Here is a 20294-nt window from a genome sequence, read left to right as displayed (position 1 = left end):
AGCATATACTACCCAGAGGACACTGCGGTATCTTAAAGCTACAGTGCCCGGTCAAACTACCTTCAGAGGAAGACAACTTGAAATTTGATATTTTTAACCAATGGTCAATAACCTCTTTAATATGAAGCCACACAGTTAAAATAAAAAACTAATTAAATTTCCAGATTTACGTGTAAATGGTAGATAATGTTGTTTTTACAAAGTTATTGGCCAGTTCTGCTCTCTGGGAGGAGTCTCTTGTTGTGGCCAAAGAGTAGTAACTTGTGGGGTTGATGTATTTAACCTGGGTCCTGGGACACCAACGGCAGCACTGTTGAAGGTCTGGCCTTCAATTACACTTTTTCGAGAATGGACTTGACAGCTGAGAGTCACTCCATTCCTCTAAGTGATGGAAACAGCATACCTTTGATGGGATTTGGAACTTATGGGGATCCGCGCAAGGTAAGACACATTATGAAGCCAAATTGCTCAGAAGACATAAATTAATAATTAACCTGCAAGGCATAACAATAATTTCACCTTTCACTCTGAGTTTTCTTCAAAGATATTATTCACTCAAGGTGTTATTATTTTTGTTATAGACCCCTAAAGGAACTGCATATGAATCAGTCAAAGTGGCTATTGAAACAGGGTACAGACACCTTGATGGAGCTTTGGTATATTACAATGAACATGAGGTGGGACAAGCTATAAGGGAGAAAATTGCAGATGGAACTGTGAAGAGAGAAGACATATTCTACTGTGGAAAGGTTAGCAAAGTTTGCTTGTTTGTGTGAGTGTCTCAAAAATATAGATTTTTACTCTGACCAGTGAACTTTGCCTCTAAACAAACATCATGGCTACAAAGTGACTTCTATACTTTTTCAACAACTAATACCTTTGTACTGATTATGCAGCTGTGGAACACATTTCATCCCCCAAAATTGGTTCGACCTGCTTTGGAGAAAACTTTAAAGACATTGCAACTTGATTACGTCGACCTCTATGTTGTAGAAATGCCCACAGCCTTCAAGGTATGCATGTATTTAATGTTACAATGATTCAGTTGAAACTGTGAAAACTGAATTACATTGTTTTTTCTTATATTATATTATAATAACAATATTATTTTTTGAAGCCAGGAGATACATTTTACCCCAGAGATGAGAATGGGAAATACATTTATCACGAGACAGATCTCTGTGCGACATGGGAGGTGAGACCTGTTAAATCTGATACCTGGTAAATCATTTATGTGAAAAATAATTATGGAAATCAGCTGTACCTTTTTATTTTCCTTTAAGCCTTAAGCCTTTCATTTGCAACCATATCTGCTCAAGATCAGGAAACTAATCCATGGTCATTTGCTGTGTTGTGTGCCAATAAAACACTTCTGTCCAAAGTTCAAGGTCTAAGTTATTGCTTTCTGATTTTACTCTTTTCATGGGTTGGACAGGCTTTGGAGGCTTGCAAAGAAGCTGGGCTGGTAAAATCTCTTGGAGTATCCAACTTCAACAAGAGACAACTGGAGCTGATCCTCAACAAACCTGGTCTGAAACACAAGCCTGTGTCAAACCAGGTACAGACAGGATAATAATACACCTATGTTCTGGAGATAAAGAAAATCAAATGAAAACAACAATAAACTTTGGTTTATAGAAAGTAAAGAAATTGCTGACAAATAAATACAAAAACAAATAAAATACCGGCGTGTATAATTACACAAAGATGCCTGGCTTGGCACATAAATACTGAGTAATACAAAGAATAAATCAGAACTAAGTCTGTCTTCAGCAACTAACAAACACTCTCTGTGTTTCTCTTTTTTTTTTTAACACAGGTTGAATGTCATCCCTATTTTACTCAGCCAAAGTTGCTTGAGTACTGCCTGCAGAATGATATTGTCATTGTGGGATACAGCCCATTGGGGACATCTAGAGATGAATCCTGGTATGCAAGAGAAATACATACTTAGCACTTTCAGTAGTAAAAGTCATGGTGTTCTAGGCTATAACTGAATCATTTGCATGCATATGACTTTTGCAATTATAAAAATGGCATTTAACTGTGAAAATATAATTAGCTGTGTCTCTCCTGTGTTAAAATACCAATAATTTCAACAGGGTGAACCTTAAATGCCCCCCATTGTTGGAAGATGAGTTACTGGTATCAATTGCTAAAAAGTTTAACAAGACCACAGCCCAGGTGGCCTTGAGGTTCAACGTGCAGAGAGGAGTGGTGGTCATCCCGAAGAGCTTCAACCCTGCCCGCATAAAGCAGAACTTTCAGGTTTGTTTGCATGGCATCATGTTAGACAACCATTCAGCCTGCAAGGTATAGCCTGCAAAAGATCATGTTAAAAAAACAGGAAATACCATATGAAATGTGTTGGGATTGATCCGTTTTCAACACTGCAGATATTCGACTTCTCTCTCTCTGAGGCTCAGATGAAGGCAATTGAAAGATTGAACAAGAATATTCGTTTTGTGGTGCTTCCCATGTGAGTATAGAACATACTATGTGATGTGTTGTTCCTGTAATAAATATATTATATATTATATATATATATACATATACATATAAATATACAAATAAATATATAACAAACAAAAAAATATTTATATATATATATACAAATATATATTTATAATATATAAATATATTTATGTATATATATTATATCTCTTATTGATTCAACAGGTGGTCTGATCACCCAGAGTATCCATTTCATGAGGACTACTAGATTCCACAGATGTCAAGACCTCACTCAAATAAGCTGCCTTGTACACTTCGTTGCATTTACGAAGTGTTGTGCCTTGTTTTGAAAATGATTAGAATTTACCTTGTTTTATTGATTAAAGCAACTTTAATTAAAGCAGACCATAATGTATTGAATAAAATGCTTCATTACCAGCCTTAGTTATGGATTAAAGTCAAATGGAAAACATTTCTCAGCCTCTTTTATAGACAGACGATGCAATCTAGACGGTTTTTCGTCTGATACGGAAGTAGAGGATGGCCAAGTATTGTATGATTGTAAACCGTTAGAGAAACATTAGAAATAGAAAAATTGTCCATTGTTGTTGTATTGTTGTAACAAAATGGTATTTTTTTAAAACGAACTTTTAAAATTGAGCAGTAAAGGCAAATTAAAGCCGTCGTTGCAGCGAACTGCTGACCTGTCGAAATAATGCTGCCTTAATGTGCCGTAGGAAATATTAGCTATACCTATTGAAAGTGGTAGAAAGGCTGTCTGAACTTTTTGTTTTTACGCACATAGTTGCTCAAACTTGGCGTCTAGATAGTAGCCGCACCAGGAAGGGCATTACAAGTAATAAGCCGATACATTGGTGTTTGGTTGCAAATTGTATCCTTAATTTCAACCTGAATGCCATTGTCTCCCCCTTTATTTTACTGATTCAACACATAATATCAGCCATTAATCGTTGTTTGTGGTGCAAGTTGTTGCAAATAGCTATTAACAAGCAAGACGCTGCCTTATATACAACCTGCGAACTCGGAAGTAGTAAAAAAGTTTCCGAGTAGGACTGAAGGCACCATAACAGCTATCCCAGCCTTGCTAGTTGTAGCTAGCACGTTGGCTAATGCGGATACACTACGTACAGACGACGTTAAATTATACGGAAAGGGACACCCAGTTAAACAAAGCAAAAGGATTGTAGCCTTTTTTCCATGTGATTCCGATCCGCCTACTGAAGCCATGGTGGACTGTCCTTATCAGCCTACTATCTCTGCTAACGTCAATGTTAGCTGCGCAATGAGCAGCGGTAGATAGTCTCATTTTGGCCGACCAAATTAGCTGTATGCTAGTTTCCGTTGCTTCAACTGCTTCAATGAATGGGGGTTGTCGCACGGAGTGAATACATCAGTCAACAACCTACGCTTGCTACTAGCCTCCTCCTTGTTGTGGTTCAGCTCGGCTGATACTTAGCTATCAAGTGCTCAAAGACGTGGACGTAAAGACTACAGTTTATTTTGGGAAGCCTGACGAGCGAGCGTGATTACGTTAGCTAATGGACATTACCAGCTAGCCACGGGACTAAGCCAACCGTGGATAACTTTGTTGGAAATGCATCATCGCGAAGAAATCATGCATTACTCAGGTACATAGACGTAGCAATAGCAATGTTAGCTTGCGTGACATAACATCGCAGCCAACATTGTAACGTTAACCATCAAACTGATGTGTTTTTGTTTACAAACTTCTTTTCAAATTCAGTGGTCACCCCTAGCCCAAATCCTGACTGCAGAGTTTATGGAGTTATTCTCTGTGAGAAGGAATGATGGCGTTTTGGACTGACCCTGCCCTCCGTCCCAGGTAGGGGAGTGGTGGTGAAGACTCCCCGGCCTGGCCTGGTCCGCTGTTTACGGATGATGGGAACACATTGATCAGTAACAGCTCGGTTGTTGTCTTTATGCATTCACTTTCTTCCAGAATATGATTCACCATCGCGACTGGGAAGCCCTGTCATTGAAGTGATTAGTTATTCAGGAGATTTGAACGACCATCATGGACACAGAGGAAGTAACCAAAGACGACAATTATTGGAAATAATCATGGACTGTTGAGCTCAAATCGGTGAATTTTTTTATCAAACATTATTTTTAAAGACTGTTTCACTGGCCCCACACCAACATGTCTGCATTTGCAGAGTTCGTCCCCCCTCCTGAATGCCCGGTTTTTGAGCCGAGTTGGGAGGATTTCTCGGATCCTTTAGGATTTATCAACAAGATCCGACCTATTGCAGAGAAAACGGGCATCTGCAAGATCCGACCCCCCGAGGTAAACTCATATCATTTAAAACATTTGAATACACATTGATTAGATTCCAGCAAGCGAGGATTTGCCTAATATGCTCCTACGTAGTTAGTGGTGGTTTACTAAGGCCTGCGTGCATTTTGCGATAGGCAACGACGTTACTAGTTACCATTAGTCTAATAGAGGTCAAATAAGGCTTAATTTCTTTGCACTCAACATAACATATTTTGTATTAAGGTGACATTTTGCTTTCCTTTGTTGTTCAGAAAAGTTTGTGAAAGGCGAAATAAATTCAACAGTTTCGGTTACAATTCCTTTGTTTTTGTTTTCTTCATGGCTAGCTAAGTTACAGTACAGTGATTGTTACATTAGCTGCGAAGATGCGACATTGGGCCACATGCAGGCCTGTCGCTGCTGTCAGACCTTAAACCCATATGTATGTTATGTTGACACACAAGCAACCATTCGTGTACATTTACGTTTTCTATAATCTTTTTTTCTACTAGTCACAAACCTATTACTTGCCCATCTTTGGAGCTAGAGCCAAAATTCTGAATGCATCATTGCCACCTGAAGCGTTTTCATTTTTGCTTTATTATAACTGCACCACACGTGCGCTGTATAGAGTTGAGTATAGTATGCTCTAAAAAACGCTGTTATAACATCATCTGTACACATGTGGAATTTAAGTGCCAGCGTATTGGCCTGTGCATACAGTTTGCAACACTGGCGCTGCACAGCTTCATCACATAAAGCATCCCTGATAATATGACCTAATTATCTTACGTTGTTCACCACATCATAATACCAATCTGTTTTAGAGTTCAATTTAATATCATACTGCACACTATAACTTGAGCGGACTTTGAGAGTAGACTGGAGGACATCAGCGTTCATAAGATGGTTAATAGTAACACTATCCCCACCATACATCCAGTCTTTTAACTGAGCTCTTACACCATCATAGCTTACATGGTTTGATAGGAATACCAGAAATGCAAGATCCTTAATCAAATATGAAAAATAGATTTTACATGATTATAATATATTATTGAAGCCTATCCAGGAAATTTGTATTATATTTCACCGGTTTTGTCTTTGACTACTGACACTAATAAAACAGACAGTAGTATGCCATGCAATAACAATCAAGAAAAATGCATAGCAAGTAACACTGAAATTCTATAACTAGAATACTTCAGATCTGCTGTTTTTGTTCAAGGCCACATGCTTTTTTCACTGCCAATTTCTCAATGGCTTAGATCCCTTCATCAAGTGTAACAGCCACACCATCATTATTAGAAACATCATCAACATTTACTTAACACTATTTAAAAAGAGTAGCTTTACATTTGCAGTATTTATGCACAAGTCCTGTTAAAAAAAGGCTTAACTGCACTTTTCAGTCAGTATGAATATTGTGTTATAAATAGTCAGTAATTAAATTAGCTCTGCTCGTGTTGTTTGTCTTGAGAAACACTGATTTGTTCCAACTTGCAATGTTGTTGTCATTTCCTTATTGTTGAAGGTAATGATTCTGTTTTCTTGTCTATCAGGACTGGCAACCTCCGTTTGCCTGTGATGTACGCAACTTCCGCTTCACTCCTCGAGTACAAAGACTGAATGAACTTGAGGTGAGTTTGTCAAGAAGATGCATCATGCTATCATAACAATAAGACTTGATTGAAGGTATGTCTCAGGTATTGCTTTATGAAGGACATACGGAATTCCAAGTATTTATTGATCTAACTGCAATAAAGTTTGATTGACACATCTGCGAGAAACAAAAGAAACTCTACAAAATGTACGCTGCTTCAATGTGTGCTGTTCATTCATTTATCAATGCTTTATACTCCTTGAATAGCAGCAGACTTACAGCAGACGCACCTACAATGCCTTCTCTCGTGCACCTGTTGAGATCAGGATGTGTGTTTCTTTTCAAGCCTTCTACTCTGTGTGTGTGTGTGTGTGTGTGTGTGTGTGTGTGTGTGTGTGTGTGTGTGTGTGTGTGTGTGTGTGTGTGTGTGTGTGTGTGTGTGTGTGTGTGTGTGTGTGTGTGTGTAAAGCAAGGGCAGCAGGACATCTCCAATATAGGAGTTCCAAGCTTGTGTCTCGACTCCAAAACAGTGTTGCGTTTTGAAGCAAATGATCTGTGCCGAGCATTACAAAGTGATGACCAGCAAAATGTCTGTGCAGGGTGCAGTTTTCCTTTTAATATATGTGACTATTCCTGATCTATATTTAAATCAACACTGATGCATCTGATTGACACTTACACATTACAGCATTACACAATACAGAACCAATAAATAAAGGTGGAAACTCGCCATCAGAAACAAGAGCAAGGTTAGATAATGAGAAAATATAGATATGATTTAAAGTTTATTAATTAAATATAAAGTAATCATAAACTCTAAAATATGTCAAAAATCAATAAATGAGTTGTAAGGTAGCGGCTGAGACGCAAGCCTGCATGGAGCCGGTGCTGACAGCCGCATAGATTAAACGTATCTGTTGTATTGTGCGAGTAAAAATAGTGTCTTACACACGCGTGCGGTCTAGACACAGGGAAAGGTTTTCACAGCATGCTCCTGTATCAGAGTGCAACCTTTCAAACATAATTTTGCCAGAGGTATCCTGTGTTCATAACGGCAGAACATTGGGCTCGTGCATTTAGTGTCCTCTCTCCTCTCTCCTGCATGTCCAGGCTCTCACTCGGGTTAAGCTCAACTTTCTGGATCAAATCGCAAAGTTCTGGGAGCTGCAGGGATCCAAGACCAGATTCCCTCATGTGGAGAGAAAAGTTTTGGACCTTTATCAGCTCAGCAAGGTAAAACTAGACACATGTGGATACTGTTGTTTTTGACTGATTGTATAACTTTGACTTTAGCCAGTTTCCTTAACCTTTGTTTTGCACTTGATTTGGATGTTGCCCTTAATGCTAGTCAGAATGCTTATGTTGGACACCTGTGTGTTTCAGATCGTGTCCGCAGAGGGCGGCTTTGAGACGGTGTGTAAAGAGAAGAGGTGGTCCAAGGTTTCCAGCCGGATGGGCTTCCCAGCTGGGAAAGGCACCGGCTCACTGCTGCGCTCCCACTACGAGAGGATCCTTTATCCGTATGAACTCTTCCAGTCTGGGGCCACGCTGACTGTGAGTGCTGCTCAGTTAACACACACAGGTTTACACAGTTTGACCATGCTTCATGCAGCTGAAAAACTAGAAACTAGAAAACCAACCCCAATACAGATGCCAAGGATGAACATGTAGAGCACAATGTTTACATTGTGGTTGTTTGCCTGAATTTGAAACGCATAGTTTTAAAAGTTGTTTGTGGTGTTGTTATCTGGTAACTTTACTTTTTATTAAGCATTGAGAACTAAATGTGTTTTGGCTGTTCCCAGTGTCCCTCTCAAATGTCAGTCTTTGCCTAACTAGACCTAACCACATCAAACATGTTGCAAACAGCTTTGGTCCTTATGTCACAGTAATAATATCTCTTTCTTCAAAACCTGGAATCGACCGATTTTGAAAAAACCTCATCTGTTTTCACTCCACTCCTTTTCTCTAATCAGGGCATCCAGCGTCTGTACGATGAAGGAGATGATGGGGAAGAGGTGGACGAGGGAGTTGGTGAGGAGTCGGTGGAGGAAGATGAGCAAGATGAGGAGGAGGAGAAAGATGGGGAGGGTGATGCAATGCAGACCAAAGAGCGGCTTCTGCCTGAGAGACGCTCCAGGCGCCTTAAGTCTGAGGTAAACGAGGGAAAAGACCTACAAGGAAGTGACATTTGTAGTAGTTGGACAGAAGAGATTGGGACAAAAGTTGTATATTTTTGCCGTACTGATTTTAAAAGTGTAATAAGCTGTTAGCTATCTTTTAGGTTTATTTAATAACATATTTTGTTGAATCTAATTTTTGAAAACATTTCTTTTAGGTCACAGATGCTTCCTTTCTGTGCTCTGTTCATTTAAGTCATTTACAAACAGTGTTATTTATTCCTTTAACGTTCAGTCCTTTCAGCATCCCTCTTAAAGGCCCCGCCCCCTCCCCAGCTGTGGCAGCCATGCTCCCCACAGGCCGTCTAACATTTGGCCTGTTAGCAGGATCACTCTGTTTCACCGTCTGCTGTTGTTGTGTTTCTCTAGAGGGAAAACAAGGAGCCAAAAGGCCTAAAGATCTTCAGTGCAAGTCCCAAGATGGTCGGCTTGGGGATTGTATCAGCTGGTAAGGATCATTTTTCGGTTGACGTATATTTTACATGCGGCAGACACTGGGCACAAAATCGTCTGTGTTACTGTGAGTATTTCTATTCTCACAACGGCACTTTCCCTCTTTACTTAGATGACGGATTCAACAAAAAGCAGCGTCACCTCAAAGCTCAGGCCTTTGCCATTAAAATGAGACCACGCAAGGAGACTCTGGAGGTCAACTTTGTGAGTGTGTTTGGCATTTGCCTGACTGTTTATGTTTGTTATATCTTGAGGGAACTCTGGTCCTGACCACCTTTTGTATGTTCCGTTGTGCTGATCCCCCAGATCGACCTCTACCTCTGCCTGATGTGTGGACGGGGCGATGAGGAGGACCGGCTCCTGCTGTGTGACGGTTGTGACGACAGCTACCACACCTTCTGCCTCATCCCACCTCTGCAAGATGTACCCAAGGGGGACTGGCGCTGCCCCAAGTGTGTTGCTGAGGTAAGGCTTTAACGCTGTCTGGCCAATCAAAATTCTTACGGAAAGATGCAACATGTTTATTGATCCTTTTCAGATCCTCACATGTACAAATGCACATGCAACAATTGTTGATTGTATTCATCTAACAAATGATGAGAGTTGTTATCATTTCCTCATGTTTTTAACCCACTTTAAGCATAATGCACATGGTGTAAATTCCTATTATGATGCATGTCTTGTTTATCTTCCCTCACAGGAGTGCAGTAAGCCCAGGGAGGCATTTGGCTTCGAGCAGGCAGTGAGGGAATACAGTCTCCAGAGCTTCGGAGAAATGGCTGACCACTTCAAGTCTGACTATTTCAACATGCCTGTTCATGTATGTCAAATCCACACAGAGAGCGAGAACATGTTTACTGTAACTTCGGTGTCCTTCCATCATCTGGCTCACTTTCTGCTTCAACAATTAGAGGTTAAATGTGTTAGCTCCAAGGCTTTTCGCTGTTGAGAGAAGGCAGGGGATTTCATTATTTACGCCTTGTGCCCCCAGATGGTCCCCACAGAGTTGGTGGAGAAAGAGTTCTGGCGCCTGGTCAGTAGCATTGAGGAGGATGTCATCGTGGAGTACGGAGCTGACATCAGCTCCAAGGACGTGGGCAGCGGGTTTCCTGTCAGGGACGGTAAAAGGCGGCTTCTGGGAGATGAGGAGGTGAGAAGATTATTACTTTTTATTTTCGCAAACTCCTTCTGTCTTAACCTGGTCAGTGATGTGGAACTTTTAAAAAGTGTGTGAGACAGATGTAGCTCGTGGGGGAAGTTACACATTTAATAAGAGACTAGAAGACGCATCACACAGCATAGCGTGATGAGGTTGTTAAGATGAAAGCGGAGAGTGAAAAGGAAAGGCAGAGAAGGCAGCACCCCAACGCAACGAGGAGAAGGTGGACTTTTGCACACAATTTCTTATTAATAATGATAATGATTTGAATTTCAACGTTATCAACAAAGCTTCGAACAATTCGGTACAGTCCCACGTGCCACACAACGCGACTCCAGCCTGGACAGGGGACAGGTCGTGGATGTATAATAATAATAATACATTTTACTTATAGAGCGCTTTTAAAAGGTACTCAAAGACGCTTATAAAGAATAAAGCAGTAGGAGCTGTTCTGAAGGGGCACTGACGGGAGGGAGGGAGGGGGGGGGGGGTTTGTTTGGGAGTCCAGAGTTGCAGACTTCATCTTAAGTAACAGCATGTTGTTGTCAGAATAAGAAAACAACAAGATTGACTTCTCGTGATTCCGTGTTCATACTGTTGAGTCATCATTACTGTAATTCAGCTATAACAGCTGCTATAACAAAACAACAACAAAACGACACGGCCCGTACAGCTAATAGACGCTCGGGGCATCTCTAGTGCATATTGCATTGAGCTTAAATATGAGCCCAGTTCATAATTGTCTTACACTTTCACCAGTAAAGTGCTTTTGATGGGGATTCCCCTGTGTCCGGTAAGCATTACCTGGGTCATTTTACTCATCTAACAGATCCCCTAAAAGCTTTTTTCATTAAGTAAAAACATGACATTTGCTCTGAAGTGAAAGAAAGCTCTTTGTTTCCTCTCCTGTTAGGAGTATGCCAACTCAGGCTGGAATCTGAATAACATGCCAGTGCTGGAGCAGTCGGTGCTCACCCACATCAATGTGGACATCTCGGGTATGAAGGTGCCCTGGCTCTACGTGGGCATGTGTTTCTCCTCATTCTGCTGGCACATCGAGGACCACTGGAGTTACTCCATCAACTTCCTGCACTGGTGAGACTTGAATACAATTCTGACATACGCTTTATGGTGGAAACACAAAAAAATACACTATGAAAAGAAAATAAATACTGCTGACAATTGGGGAAAAAAAGTAAAATTATTGAATTATTCATGCTCATAGAAGCTGAATATCTTTAATGTTAATGCTTTCCTTTGTTCTCCAGGGGCGAGCCGAAGACTTGGTACGGAGTGCCGGCCTCTGCAGCAGAGAAGCTGGAGGCTGTAATGAAAAAGTTGGCTCCAGAGCTTTTTGATTCCCAGCCTGACCTCCTCCATCAACTGGTCACCATCATGAATCCCAACGTTCTCATGGAGCACGGTGTCCCTGTATGTAGTCCGTTATGTTATATCTGATTAGATGGGGGTCTGTGCTTTATGTTGGTTATTAGTGACCTTTATGTGCATATTTGACCTCTCAGGTGTACAGGACCAATCAGTGTGCAGGGGAGTTTGTGGTGACCTTCCCCAGAGCCTATCACAGCGGCTTCAACCAGGGCTACAACTTTGCAGAGGCTGTTAACTTCTGCACCGCTGACTGGGTGAGTGACAAGCAAATAGTTCTTCCATTTAAATGTTTTTATATGAAATGTTTTTTTGTTGAATGTGCATGTTAATCTTTCGCACATTACCCTTCCCTAGTTACCTATGGGTCGTCAATCTGTAGCCCACTACCGACGCCTCCATCGCTACTGCGTCTTCTCCCACGAGGAGCTGCTGTGCAAGATGGCTGCTGATCCCGAGAGTCTTGACGTGGAGCTGGCTGCTGCTGTCTTCAAGGAAATGGGAGAAATGATGGAGGAGGAGACAAAACTCAGACAGGCTGTTCAGGAAAAAGTAAATGTTCTTTTCTTTTTTTGGCTCAATTTCTGCATGGAAAAGGTTTGGGTGATTGGTGGTCATCTGGCTCTGAACCTGTGCCTTATCTGTAGTTTAATAAAGCTGCTAACAGCATCACCTAGTGCTGATTTTGTCACACTTTATTTAAGGGATGATCCAATCGGATCTCAAAGATATTTGTTATTTTGTAAAAGGAAAAAGAAGAAACATTAAGGAAAAGCAGGCAATTATTTTCTAACTGCAATGCAAAGCTATTTAATTGTCAATCAATCCAATTGTAACATTGGATTGATTTTGATAACTTTATCATTTGAAGTGTGCACCATGCAGCTGTATTATTCAGGAAAATAGAAGTACCTCATTATTAAATAACTCAGATTGGGGGGGGGCTTGATTGGGACACCCTTCTTTATATCGTCACATTACGCTTGGAGATGGCATCATCTGTTCTCTTTCTACAGGGGGTGTTGTCCTCAGAGCAGGAGGTTTTTGAGCTTCTGCCTGACGATGAGCGCCAGTGTTACAAGTGCAAGACGACCTGTTTCCTGTCTGCACTGACCTGCTCCTGCAGCCCTGACCGACTGGTCTGTCTCAGCCACGCAGCCGATCTCTGTGACTGTCCACTCGGCAACAAGTGTCTTCGGTAAGAGATCTGTTGTTTTGGTACTAAACAATGTCTATCAATACAAATATGTACAGCACATGGTCAAGAAGTCTAATTTGTTATGGCCTCAACATTTACTTGACCATCTACACCATATTCTCAAGTAGAAATGTGCACGATATATTTCAGGTATCGCTATGATCTAGAGGAGTTTCCATCCATGCTGTATGGAGTCAAGACACGCGCTCAGTCTTATGACACCTGGGCAAAGAGGGTCACAGAGGCCTTGGCCGCCGACCAGAAAAACAAGAAAGGTTTTATACTTAAATACTACGACAAGATATGTACATGCCTTTTCGTGCCATTGCGTGATTGTTTTGTGTGTCTCATAGATCTTATTGAGCTCAAGGTTTTGCTGGAGGATGCAGAGGACAGGAAGTATCCCGAGAAAGCTTTGTTCCGTCGCCTGAGGGAGATGGTCAAAGAGGCAGAGACGTGCTCCTCCGTTGCTCAGCTGCTGCTCAGTCGCAAACAAAGGCACAGGTTAGTGGACATTGATACACAACGCCTTAATATAATCAAAAGAAAAGCAATTTAGTAAGCATACACAGACTTTTTGTTTTCCATTTGCAAATCAATACAGTATCTGCTCAGGTTCTGAATTGCACTCTTTTCCCATGTGTGTCTGCAGTAGCCGTCTGCGTTCTGAGAGCAGTCGTAACCGCACCAAACTGACGGTGGATGAGCTCAAGGCTTTCGTGGATCAGCTCTATAGGCTGCCATGCATCATCAGCCAGGCCCGACAAGTCAAAGTGAGTCCCCCCGATACCTTTGTGCTTACCCAGACACCCAGTTATCAATCAAACGCACCATATAAATATTTCATATTATATACCATTTTTTCGTTTTTCCTCTCCCCCCTTCTTTCACCATCAATACTATTGAATTACTGCTAAAACCTCGACCTCACTTTTTCTCTAGGAGTTACTGGAGAATGTGGAGGACTTCCACGAGCGGGCCCAGGTGGCACTGTCAGACGAGATGCCTGATTCCTCCAAGCTGCAGGCACTATTAGACCTGGGCAGTGGCCTGGATGTAGAGCTTCCAGAACTGCCCCGTCTCAAACAGGAGCTCCAGCAGGCCCGCTGGCTTGATGAGGTGGGTTGTTACAATACCCACATCCTGTTTGTGTTACGGAGTTGTTTTAATTGTGTCCTCGTCTTAACACGTGCTGTCCTACATATCCCAGGTGCGCGTCACCCTCGCGGACCCTCACCGTGTCACCCTGGAGCTGATGAAAAGGTTGATAGACTCTGGGGTGGGCCTGGCTCCCCACCACGCTGTGGAGAAGGCGATGGCCGAGCTGCAAGAGATCCTCACCGTCTCCGAGAGATGGGAGGACAAGGCCCGTGCCTGCCTCCAGGCCAGGTGAGGTTGCTTGTGTATAAATGCATGCTAACACATTGTTGGATGTGTGGATGTTTGCACTTTCCTTCAGTGCTTTTCATCATTTAACAAAAAACATATGAGAGACAGAATTCATGTAAACATCAACTGGGGCTACTTACAAAAAACGTGTTAACTATTAGTCATACTTGATCGACCCATACCTGTCTGTCCTCTAATGACCCTAGGCCTCGACACAGCATGGTAACCTTGGAGAGCATTGTGCTGGAAGCTCGGAACATCCCAGCGTACCTGCCTAACATATTAGCCCTCCGAGAGGCCCTACAGAAGGCCAAGGAGTGGACATCAAAGGTAGAAGCCATTCAGGTACGAGAAGCAGTTCTAACCCGAATCTAAAGTTGTGTCCTCTTGAGGATCTTTGATTGAGACTTAACCTCATTGCTCTGAATAATCTATCATCAGCTAAAGTGTCTCTAGTCTAACCTCTCCTCTGTTGTCTGTCCACCTCACACAGAGCGGCACTAGCTATGCTTACCTGGAGCAGCTGGAGAGCCTGCTGGCCAGGGGTCGCTCCATCCCTGTCCGGCTTGACCCACTGGCTCAGGTGGAGTCTCAGGTGGCCGCAGCTCGAGCCTGGAGGGAGAGGACCGCTCGCACCTTCCTCAAGAAAAACTCCACGTACACACTGCTGCAGGTGGGCCACCATGAAGAATGTTCATGTGATGCTTGCCCCTCAGATGTATTCATCTTAAAATTCTAGTTGAGGCTCTATATTTATTTATATATATATATATATATATATATATATATATATATATATATATATATATATATATACATATATATATATATATATATATATATATATATCTCATGCTGTGTTTGGGCCATTAAAGACAAATACATGTAATGTAACAACATATGTTCCCTGTAACATTAAGGGTTGTTGATTGGCAGAATAAGAACTTGAGTTTTTATATTAATACTTAGTTGCTATCCTGTGCAAATCTTCTGTTAGGTCCTCAGTCCTCGTGTGGACATCGGGGTCTATGGCAACAGCAAGAGCAAGAGGAAACGCGTCAAGGAGCTCATGGAGAAGGAGAGGGGGGGCTTCGACCCCGACGCCCTGAGCGACCTGGAGGAGAGCCTCGAAGAGGTGCGAGACCCTTCCACCGTTGTAGCAGCATTCAAAGCCAAGGAGCATAAAGAAGTGGAGTCCATCCACTCACTCCGTGCTGCCAATTTAGCCAAGATGGCCATGGCCGACCGCATCGAGGAGGTCAAGTTCTGCCTGTGTCGAAAGACTGCCAGCGGTTTCATGTTGCAGTGCGAGCTCTGTAAGGACTGGTTCCACGGAGCGTGCGTGCCTCTGCCCAAGACTGGATCTCAGAAGAAGGCGGGTGTGGGTTGGCAGAGCAACAGTAAAGACTCCAAATTCCTGTGTCCACTGTGTCAGCGGTCGAGGAGGCCGAGATTGGAGACCATCCTGTCGCTGTTGGTGTCGCTACAGAAGCTGCCGGTGCGCCTTCCAGAAGGAGAAGCCCTGCAGTGTTTAACAGAGAGGGCAATGAGCTGGCAGGTATGCATGGAGTCATTATAACTTCCTTTACAACCCTCACCTGCTTTATTTTGAACACTTAATTTCCAAGGTTTGCTTTTTGTCCTTACACTGGTCTAACTGTCACACCAGGATCGAGCGCGTCAATCTCTGGCCACGGCGGAGCTGTCCTCAGCCCTGGCAAAGCTGTCTGTGCTGAGCCAGCGCATGGTGGAGCAGGCTGCGAGGGAGAAAACGGAAAAGATCATCAATGCCGAGCTGCAGAAAGCTGCTGCCAACCCGGACCTGCAGGTAGTTTAGACTTACATCTTCAAATGATTTTACATGGTTCTAATTTCTGTTCTAACACAGTACACCATCAGTGAGCCTCCAGGAATCCTGTATTGAGTTACGGGATGTAATTCTTGATTTAATTCTTGTGGTTGCTACTTGGGCTCCTTCCTCAGGGCCACATCCAGACTTTTCAGCAGTCAGGTTTCAGCAGAGCCGCATCACCTCGGCAGTCCGTGGACTACGACGATGAGGAAACAGACTCAGACGAGGACATCAGGGAGACTTACGGTTATGACATGAAGGTATGTGAGACAAATAGTGTTGTTTAGGCCGCCTATAAGTGAGCAATTTTGACCCTTTATGGTGTCTGCTTTGTTGCAGGACCCGGGCGAGGTGAAGCCCTACCTGTTCTGTGATGAGGAGATTCCTGTGAAGTCTGAAGAGGTGGTCAGTCACATGTGGCCGGCTGTCACGCCATCCTTCTGTGCGGAACACGCCTACTCCTCAGCCTCCAAGTCCTGTGTGCAAAGTGAGGCTACATCAGAGGATCCTCTGTTGTTTTTGTGCACAATTAATTTAAGCACAGCTTTAATTTTAAGCACTTCTAATAAACATTTTAACACTCATCTGAGAGTTTCCAGTTTTGTTTATGTCTCTGAATTGCTCTGAAATACAGGTCTTCATCATCTCACACTCAAAATATTTACGTTTCAGACATGGGCACGCCCAGAAAGCAGCCCAGGAAGACCCCTCTGGTCCCTCGCAGCCTGGAGCCGCCAGTGCTCGAGCTGTCCTCGCAGGCTAAGACCCAGCTGGAGGAGCTGATGATGCTGGGAGACTTGCTGGAGGTCTCCCTGGATGAGACCCAGCACATCTGGAGGATCCTGCAGGCCACGCACCCCCCTTCTGAGGAGAGATTCCTGCAGGTCATGGAGGTAGGGAGGTCACCCATTACGCAACCTGATTGCGCAGCTGGACCCCATGGCAAATGCTGTGTAGTGACTAAACATTGACTTTGGGTTTGAATCTATCGCTCTGATTAGTTCTGAAGAGTTTTATGAATGGATGCATAGATACAGGTCACATTTAGTAGAAATAGTCATCTAATTCCCTCTTTCCTTCCTTTTCTGCAGCCCGACGACTCTCTGATGGAGAAGCCTCTGAAGCTCAAGCTTAAAGATTCAGAGAAGAAGAGGAAACGGAAGCTAGAAAGAGCCGAGCATCACCACATGCTGATGGCTGCCGCCGCCGCCGGGGGGGCTTCAGCAATGGTCGAAATCCGACCGGCCAAGTCCAAAGAGCTGAAAAGGGTGGGTCTGGAACTGGGTCTTGGGGGCAAACCCAAGAAAAAAAAACTCAAGCTCAACCTCGACAAGAACCGGGAGATGAAGCAGCTGGCCAAACGGATAGCCAAGGAGGAGAAGGAGAGGAAGAGGAAGGAGAAGGCAGCGGCCAAGGCAGAGGCCATGAGGGAAGGGCTGGAGAAGAGGAAGGAGAAGAAGATTCTCGACATTCCCTCAAAGTACGACTGGTCCGGGGCTGAGGACTCCAACGACGAGAACGCTGTGTGCGCATCCAAGAGCTGCCAGAGACCCTGTAAAGATAAGGTGAGGACGATATCTTTGGCCTCGTTCAGTAGTTTTGGTTATGAAATATGTCTTTTCTCACCGTCTCCGCATTTAAGATTGAGACTGTGTTGCAGTCAAAGAGGCACACGGGGGAATTGTAGATGAATGATAAAGACTGCTACAGTTTAGCAATTAACAGAGGTCAAAGGTGATCATGTGACTGAGCACCTTTTTAAAACTTAAAGTTCTGGTTTTATATATATATATTTAATATTCATTTAAAATTAATTGCAGTCATGTATTTACTAGGAATATGAACTCCATTTGTGTCGTAATCATCTCAATATTATCCAACATGGATACATTTTTAGTACATTATTCAAAATGACAATGTAAAATGTTTTATTCACTCTTGTCCCCTCGAGTCAAGAGCTGCTGCAGCTAGTTATTATTTACACGTTAGATCATTCTTGACCCCTGTAGTCACATCGCTGCCACACTGACTGAGAAAGTTAGACAATTCTGGTTGACACTTTCATTACAGGATGTTTGGCAAGCCCCCGAAAGTCTAAACATCCAGATGTCTGACTTCATGGACCTTGAATATCAACAGCTGATAACTGCACTGGAACACCTTAAAGAGAGTTACACATAACATATTAACATTGTTAACGTGTGGTCCTTTTTGGAGACTGTCCACTAAGTTAACCAGTGGCCAGTATCTTTCCCCTGTGTGTCCACAGGGCAGCCAATCAGAGCGGAGGGCAGAGGAACGATGGAAATTAGGAAGGCGCTGTTCTTAGCTACGCCTGATGATTGGTCGGGATGATTGACAGCCGTGTGGTGTTATTAAGATGATTTACTTCTCACAATATTTAGTATTTTAATGAAGTGCACTTATTTAGTTCAGGTAGTTTACATTAGTCATTTAGCAGTAGTGAACTAACTACAGAGAGAGCCCCCCTGAGACCACCCTGTCCTTAGTGGTGTTTCAATGACCAGATCATCTACAGTACAGTGTAGCATCAGTGTGTGCTGTTAAAAATTACACATGTAAATGTTTTTCCTGAATGCTTTTGTTTTTGATTGACAAACCATGTGCAACATGTTTTTTTTTTTTAATGTTTCCTTGGTATTGTTGATCATCTTTTATGCCTGTAAAACAAAATCTGGCGTGTGCTTACCTAAGCTAGTTTCATCAATCAGTCTGTAGCTTTTAGCGACAAGGGAGGTATGTCTTGTAACAGTCCACTGCTCAAATATTCAATAGGGAAGACCTCACAGTACAGAAGCTAAAGAGGCTCGAGCCTCCGTTTCACTGGGACTTTAATCCATACTCAAATGTCTGCACCTGTCTGCCCGTGTTTGTGTGTATTTCCAGGTGGACTGGGTGCAGTGCGACGGCGGCTGCGACGAGTGGTTCCACCAGGTGTGCGTGGGCGTTACGTGCGAAATGGCCGAGAGCGAAGACTACATCTGCGTGGATTGCACCCTTAAGGCCACCGGCGGAGACGGAGTGATGACTGTGGAGGAGGTGTCGGAGGAGAACGTCGTAGTGCTATCGACGTCGATGTGCAGCGTGCAGAGTCTGCCGCCATCATCGGTCGTGGCCTCGTGGTCTCACACGTCTTCCGCGTCGCATCTAAACCCAGCAGCTTCACATCAGCAGCAGCAACAAGAGCCTCAGCAGGGCAGTTAGCGCTTAAAGAAACAGCCTAGGACTGAGTTTGAATACTGTACCTCACACAATGAGCATAACACAACCTAGTATCCAGGCTAGTGCTTCAACCTGTAGGACTGTACAGCATCTGAGGAAAATAATAGCCCTTGATGAACGACTTTGGAAGAAGAGGGACTGTAACTGTCTGGATTATAGAGCACAAGAAGAGAAGATAGATGGAAGACAGAGAAGAGAAGAGTCCTACTGTCACCGTGTGGCTTCAGCAACGACGTGTTCTCTCTCCGAGCACTAAGATTTGTTGAAAAGGTTGTTAGTACACACACAAGACTTAGTCCTCCTACAACAGATTTAGGTAGAGAAACATCCACCAGCTGCCTCCTGGTCCTCCCCTGAACGTCATTGGTGCACTTACTTACAGTCAAACACTCACTCCAGCTGTTGTATTCAGTGCAAACAGGCAAATAAACAAATGTGTCCCCAGTCGTGTTTCACTGGACATCCTGAGCCGCTCCCCTCTGCCCTCTGACTGGACCTTCAGACAGTAACATCTCAATATGTAGGACTCCAGACTAGGAAACACAAATGGTTGTAATGTAGTGGAATTATTTATAATGTACATACTTTTAAGCGATTAAACAAATGGATTGTGGCTTTTTTCTTCTTTTTTTCTCACCTTTAATAAACTTCCTAGTCAAATGACTGATAATTGTGATGTTTTTGTTAATTTATGTTCTTTAATCACTCTTGTTTGTTTGTTTGTTTGTTTGTTGTGTTTTTTTTGGCCATATAGGAATGAACAAATATTGCAAAAACTTTACTAATAAATCGAAGCCAAAGTTACATTTTACAAAGTGCAATTTTATCGACCTATCAAATATAACAAAAACAAGCAAGCAGTTAATAAAAAAATAAAAAAACTAGTTTTTGTGTCCTTGACTTGGCTGAAACGTCAGGATGATTGGTGGGTCAAATTCTAAGCACTCAACTGTGACCTTTGACCTCTGTGTCACCGAGAGGCTGATTTCAAGATGTAAGTTAATCTTCACATTTCCTGTGTTGCTCATTAAGCTCAATTAGAAGAGACGTGTTGGCATGTTGTGGAGCTCTGGTATGA

General features: G+C 42.9%; 2 protein-coding genes across 7 annotated transcripts; both read left to right on the top strand.

Moving 5' to 3' along the window:
* Positions 1-5: 5 nt before the first annotated feature.
* Positions 6-2893, top strand: LOC115028230 (3-oxo-5-beta-steroid 4-dehydrogenase-like). The gene is made up of 9 exons (XM_029461831.1): positions 6-441; positions 582-749; positions 897-1013; positions 1118-1195; positions 1436-1558; positions 1820-1929; positions 2103-2268; positions 2397-2479; positions 2680-2893. The coding sequence occupies exons 1-9, from the start codon at positions 349-351 to the stop codon at positions 2720-2722; spliced, it is 981 nt and encodes a 326-aa protein (XP_029317691.1). The 5' UTR covers positions 6-348; the 3' UTR covers positions 2723-2893.
* A 589-nt stretch (positions 2894-3482) lies between these two features.
* kdm5a (lysine demethylase 5A) lies at positions 3483-19881 on the top strand. Of its 6 annotated transcripts, XM_029461857.1 has the most exons (31): positions 3483-4103; positions 4220-4318; positions 4436-4783; positions 6316-6393; positions 7467-7589; positions 7740-7910; positions 8333-8512; positions 8906-8984; positions 9102-9193; positions 9287-9454; positions 9690-9809; positions 9981-10139; positions 11062-11243; positions 11417-11579; positions 11672-11791; positions 11892-12086; positions 12551-12732; positions 12883-13007; positions 13086-13236; positions 13385-13505; positions 13675-13851; positions 13943-14121; positions 14328-14466; positions 14615-14794; positions 15119-15679; positions 15791-15949; positions 16105-16233; positions 16313-16460; positions 16646-16866; positions 17065-17538; positions 18881-19881. In XM_029461857.1, the coding sequence occupies exons 3-31, from the start codon at positions 4637-4639 to the stop codon at positions 19196-19198; spliced, it is 5241 nt and encodes a 1746-aa protein (XP_029317717.1). In that variant the 5' UTR covers positions 3483-4103; positions 4220-4318; positions 4436-4636; the 3' UTR covers positions 19199-19881. The 6 variants fall into 6 exon arrangements, with proteins under 6 accessions (XP_029317717.1, XP_029317716.1, XP_029317714.1 ...); XM_029461856.1 differs by lacking the exon at positions 4220-4318; XM_029461854.1 differs by having other exon boundaries at positions 4220-4783.
* The last annotated feature ends 413 nt before the right edge of the window (positions 19882-20294 follow it).

This window comes from Cottoperca gobio, chromosome 23, assembly GCF_900634415.1.
Source record: "Cottoperca gobio chromosome 23, fCotGob3.1, whole genome shotgun sequence".
Taxonomy (NCBI): domain Eukaryota; kingdom Metazoa; phylum Chordata; class Actinopteri; order Perciformes; family Bovichtidae; genus Cottoperca; species Cottoperca gobio.
This window is presented reverse-complemented; position numbering and strand designations above follow the sequence as displayed.

Bases quoted from the DNA above. Each gene is read 5' to 3' on its own strand.
- LOC115028230 (XM_029461831.1), top strand. From the start codon at position 349: ATGGACTTGACAGCTGAGAGTCACTCCATTCCTCTAAGTGATGGAAAC. The intron at 1,014-1,117 runs GTATGCATGTAT...TATTTTTTGAAG, and splicing joins AAATGCCCACAGCCTTCAAG to CCAGGAGATACATTTTACCC. The intron at 1,559-1,819 runs GTACAGACAGGA...TTTTTAACACAG, and splicing joins ACAAGCCTGTGTCAAACCAG to GTTGAATGTCATCCCTATTT.
- kdm5a (XM_029461856.1), top strand. From the start codon at position 4,637: ATGTCTGCATTTGCAGAGTTCGTCCCCCCTCCTGAATGCCCGGTTTTT. The intron at 7,590-7,739 runs GTAAAACTAGAC...TGTGTGTTTCAG, and splicing joins ACCTTTATCAGCTCAGCAAG to ATCGTGTCCGCAGAGGGCGG. The intron at 9,455-9,689 runs GTAAGGCTTTAA...CTTCCCTCACAG, and splicing joins GCCCCAAGTGTGTTGCTGAG to GAGTGCAGTAAGCCCAGGGA.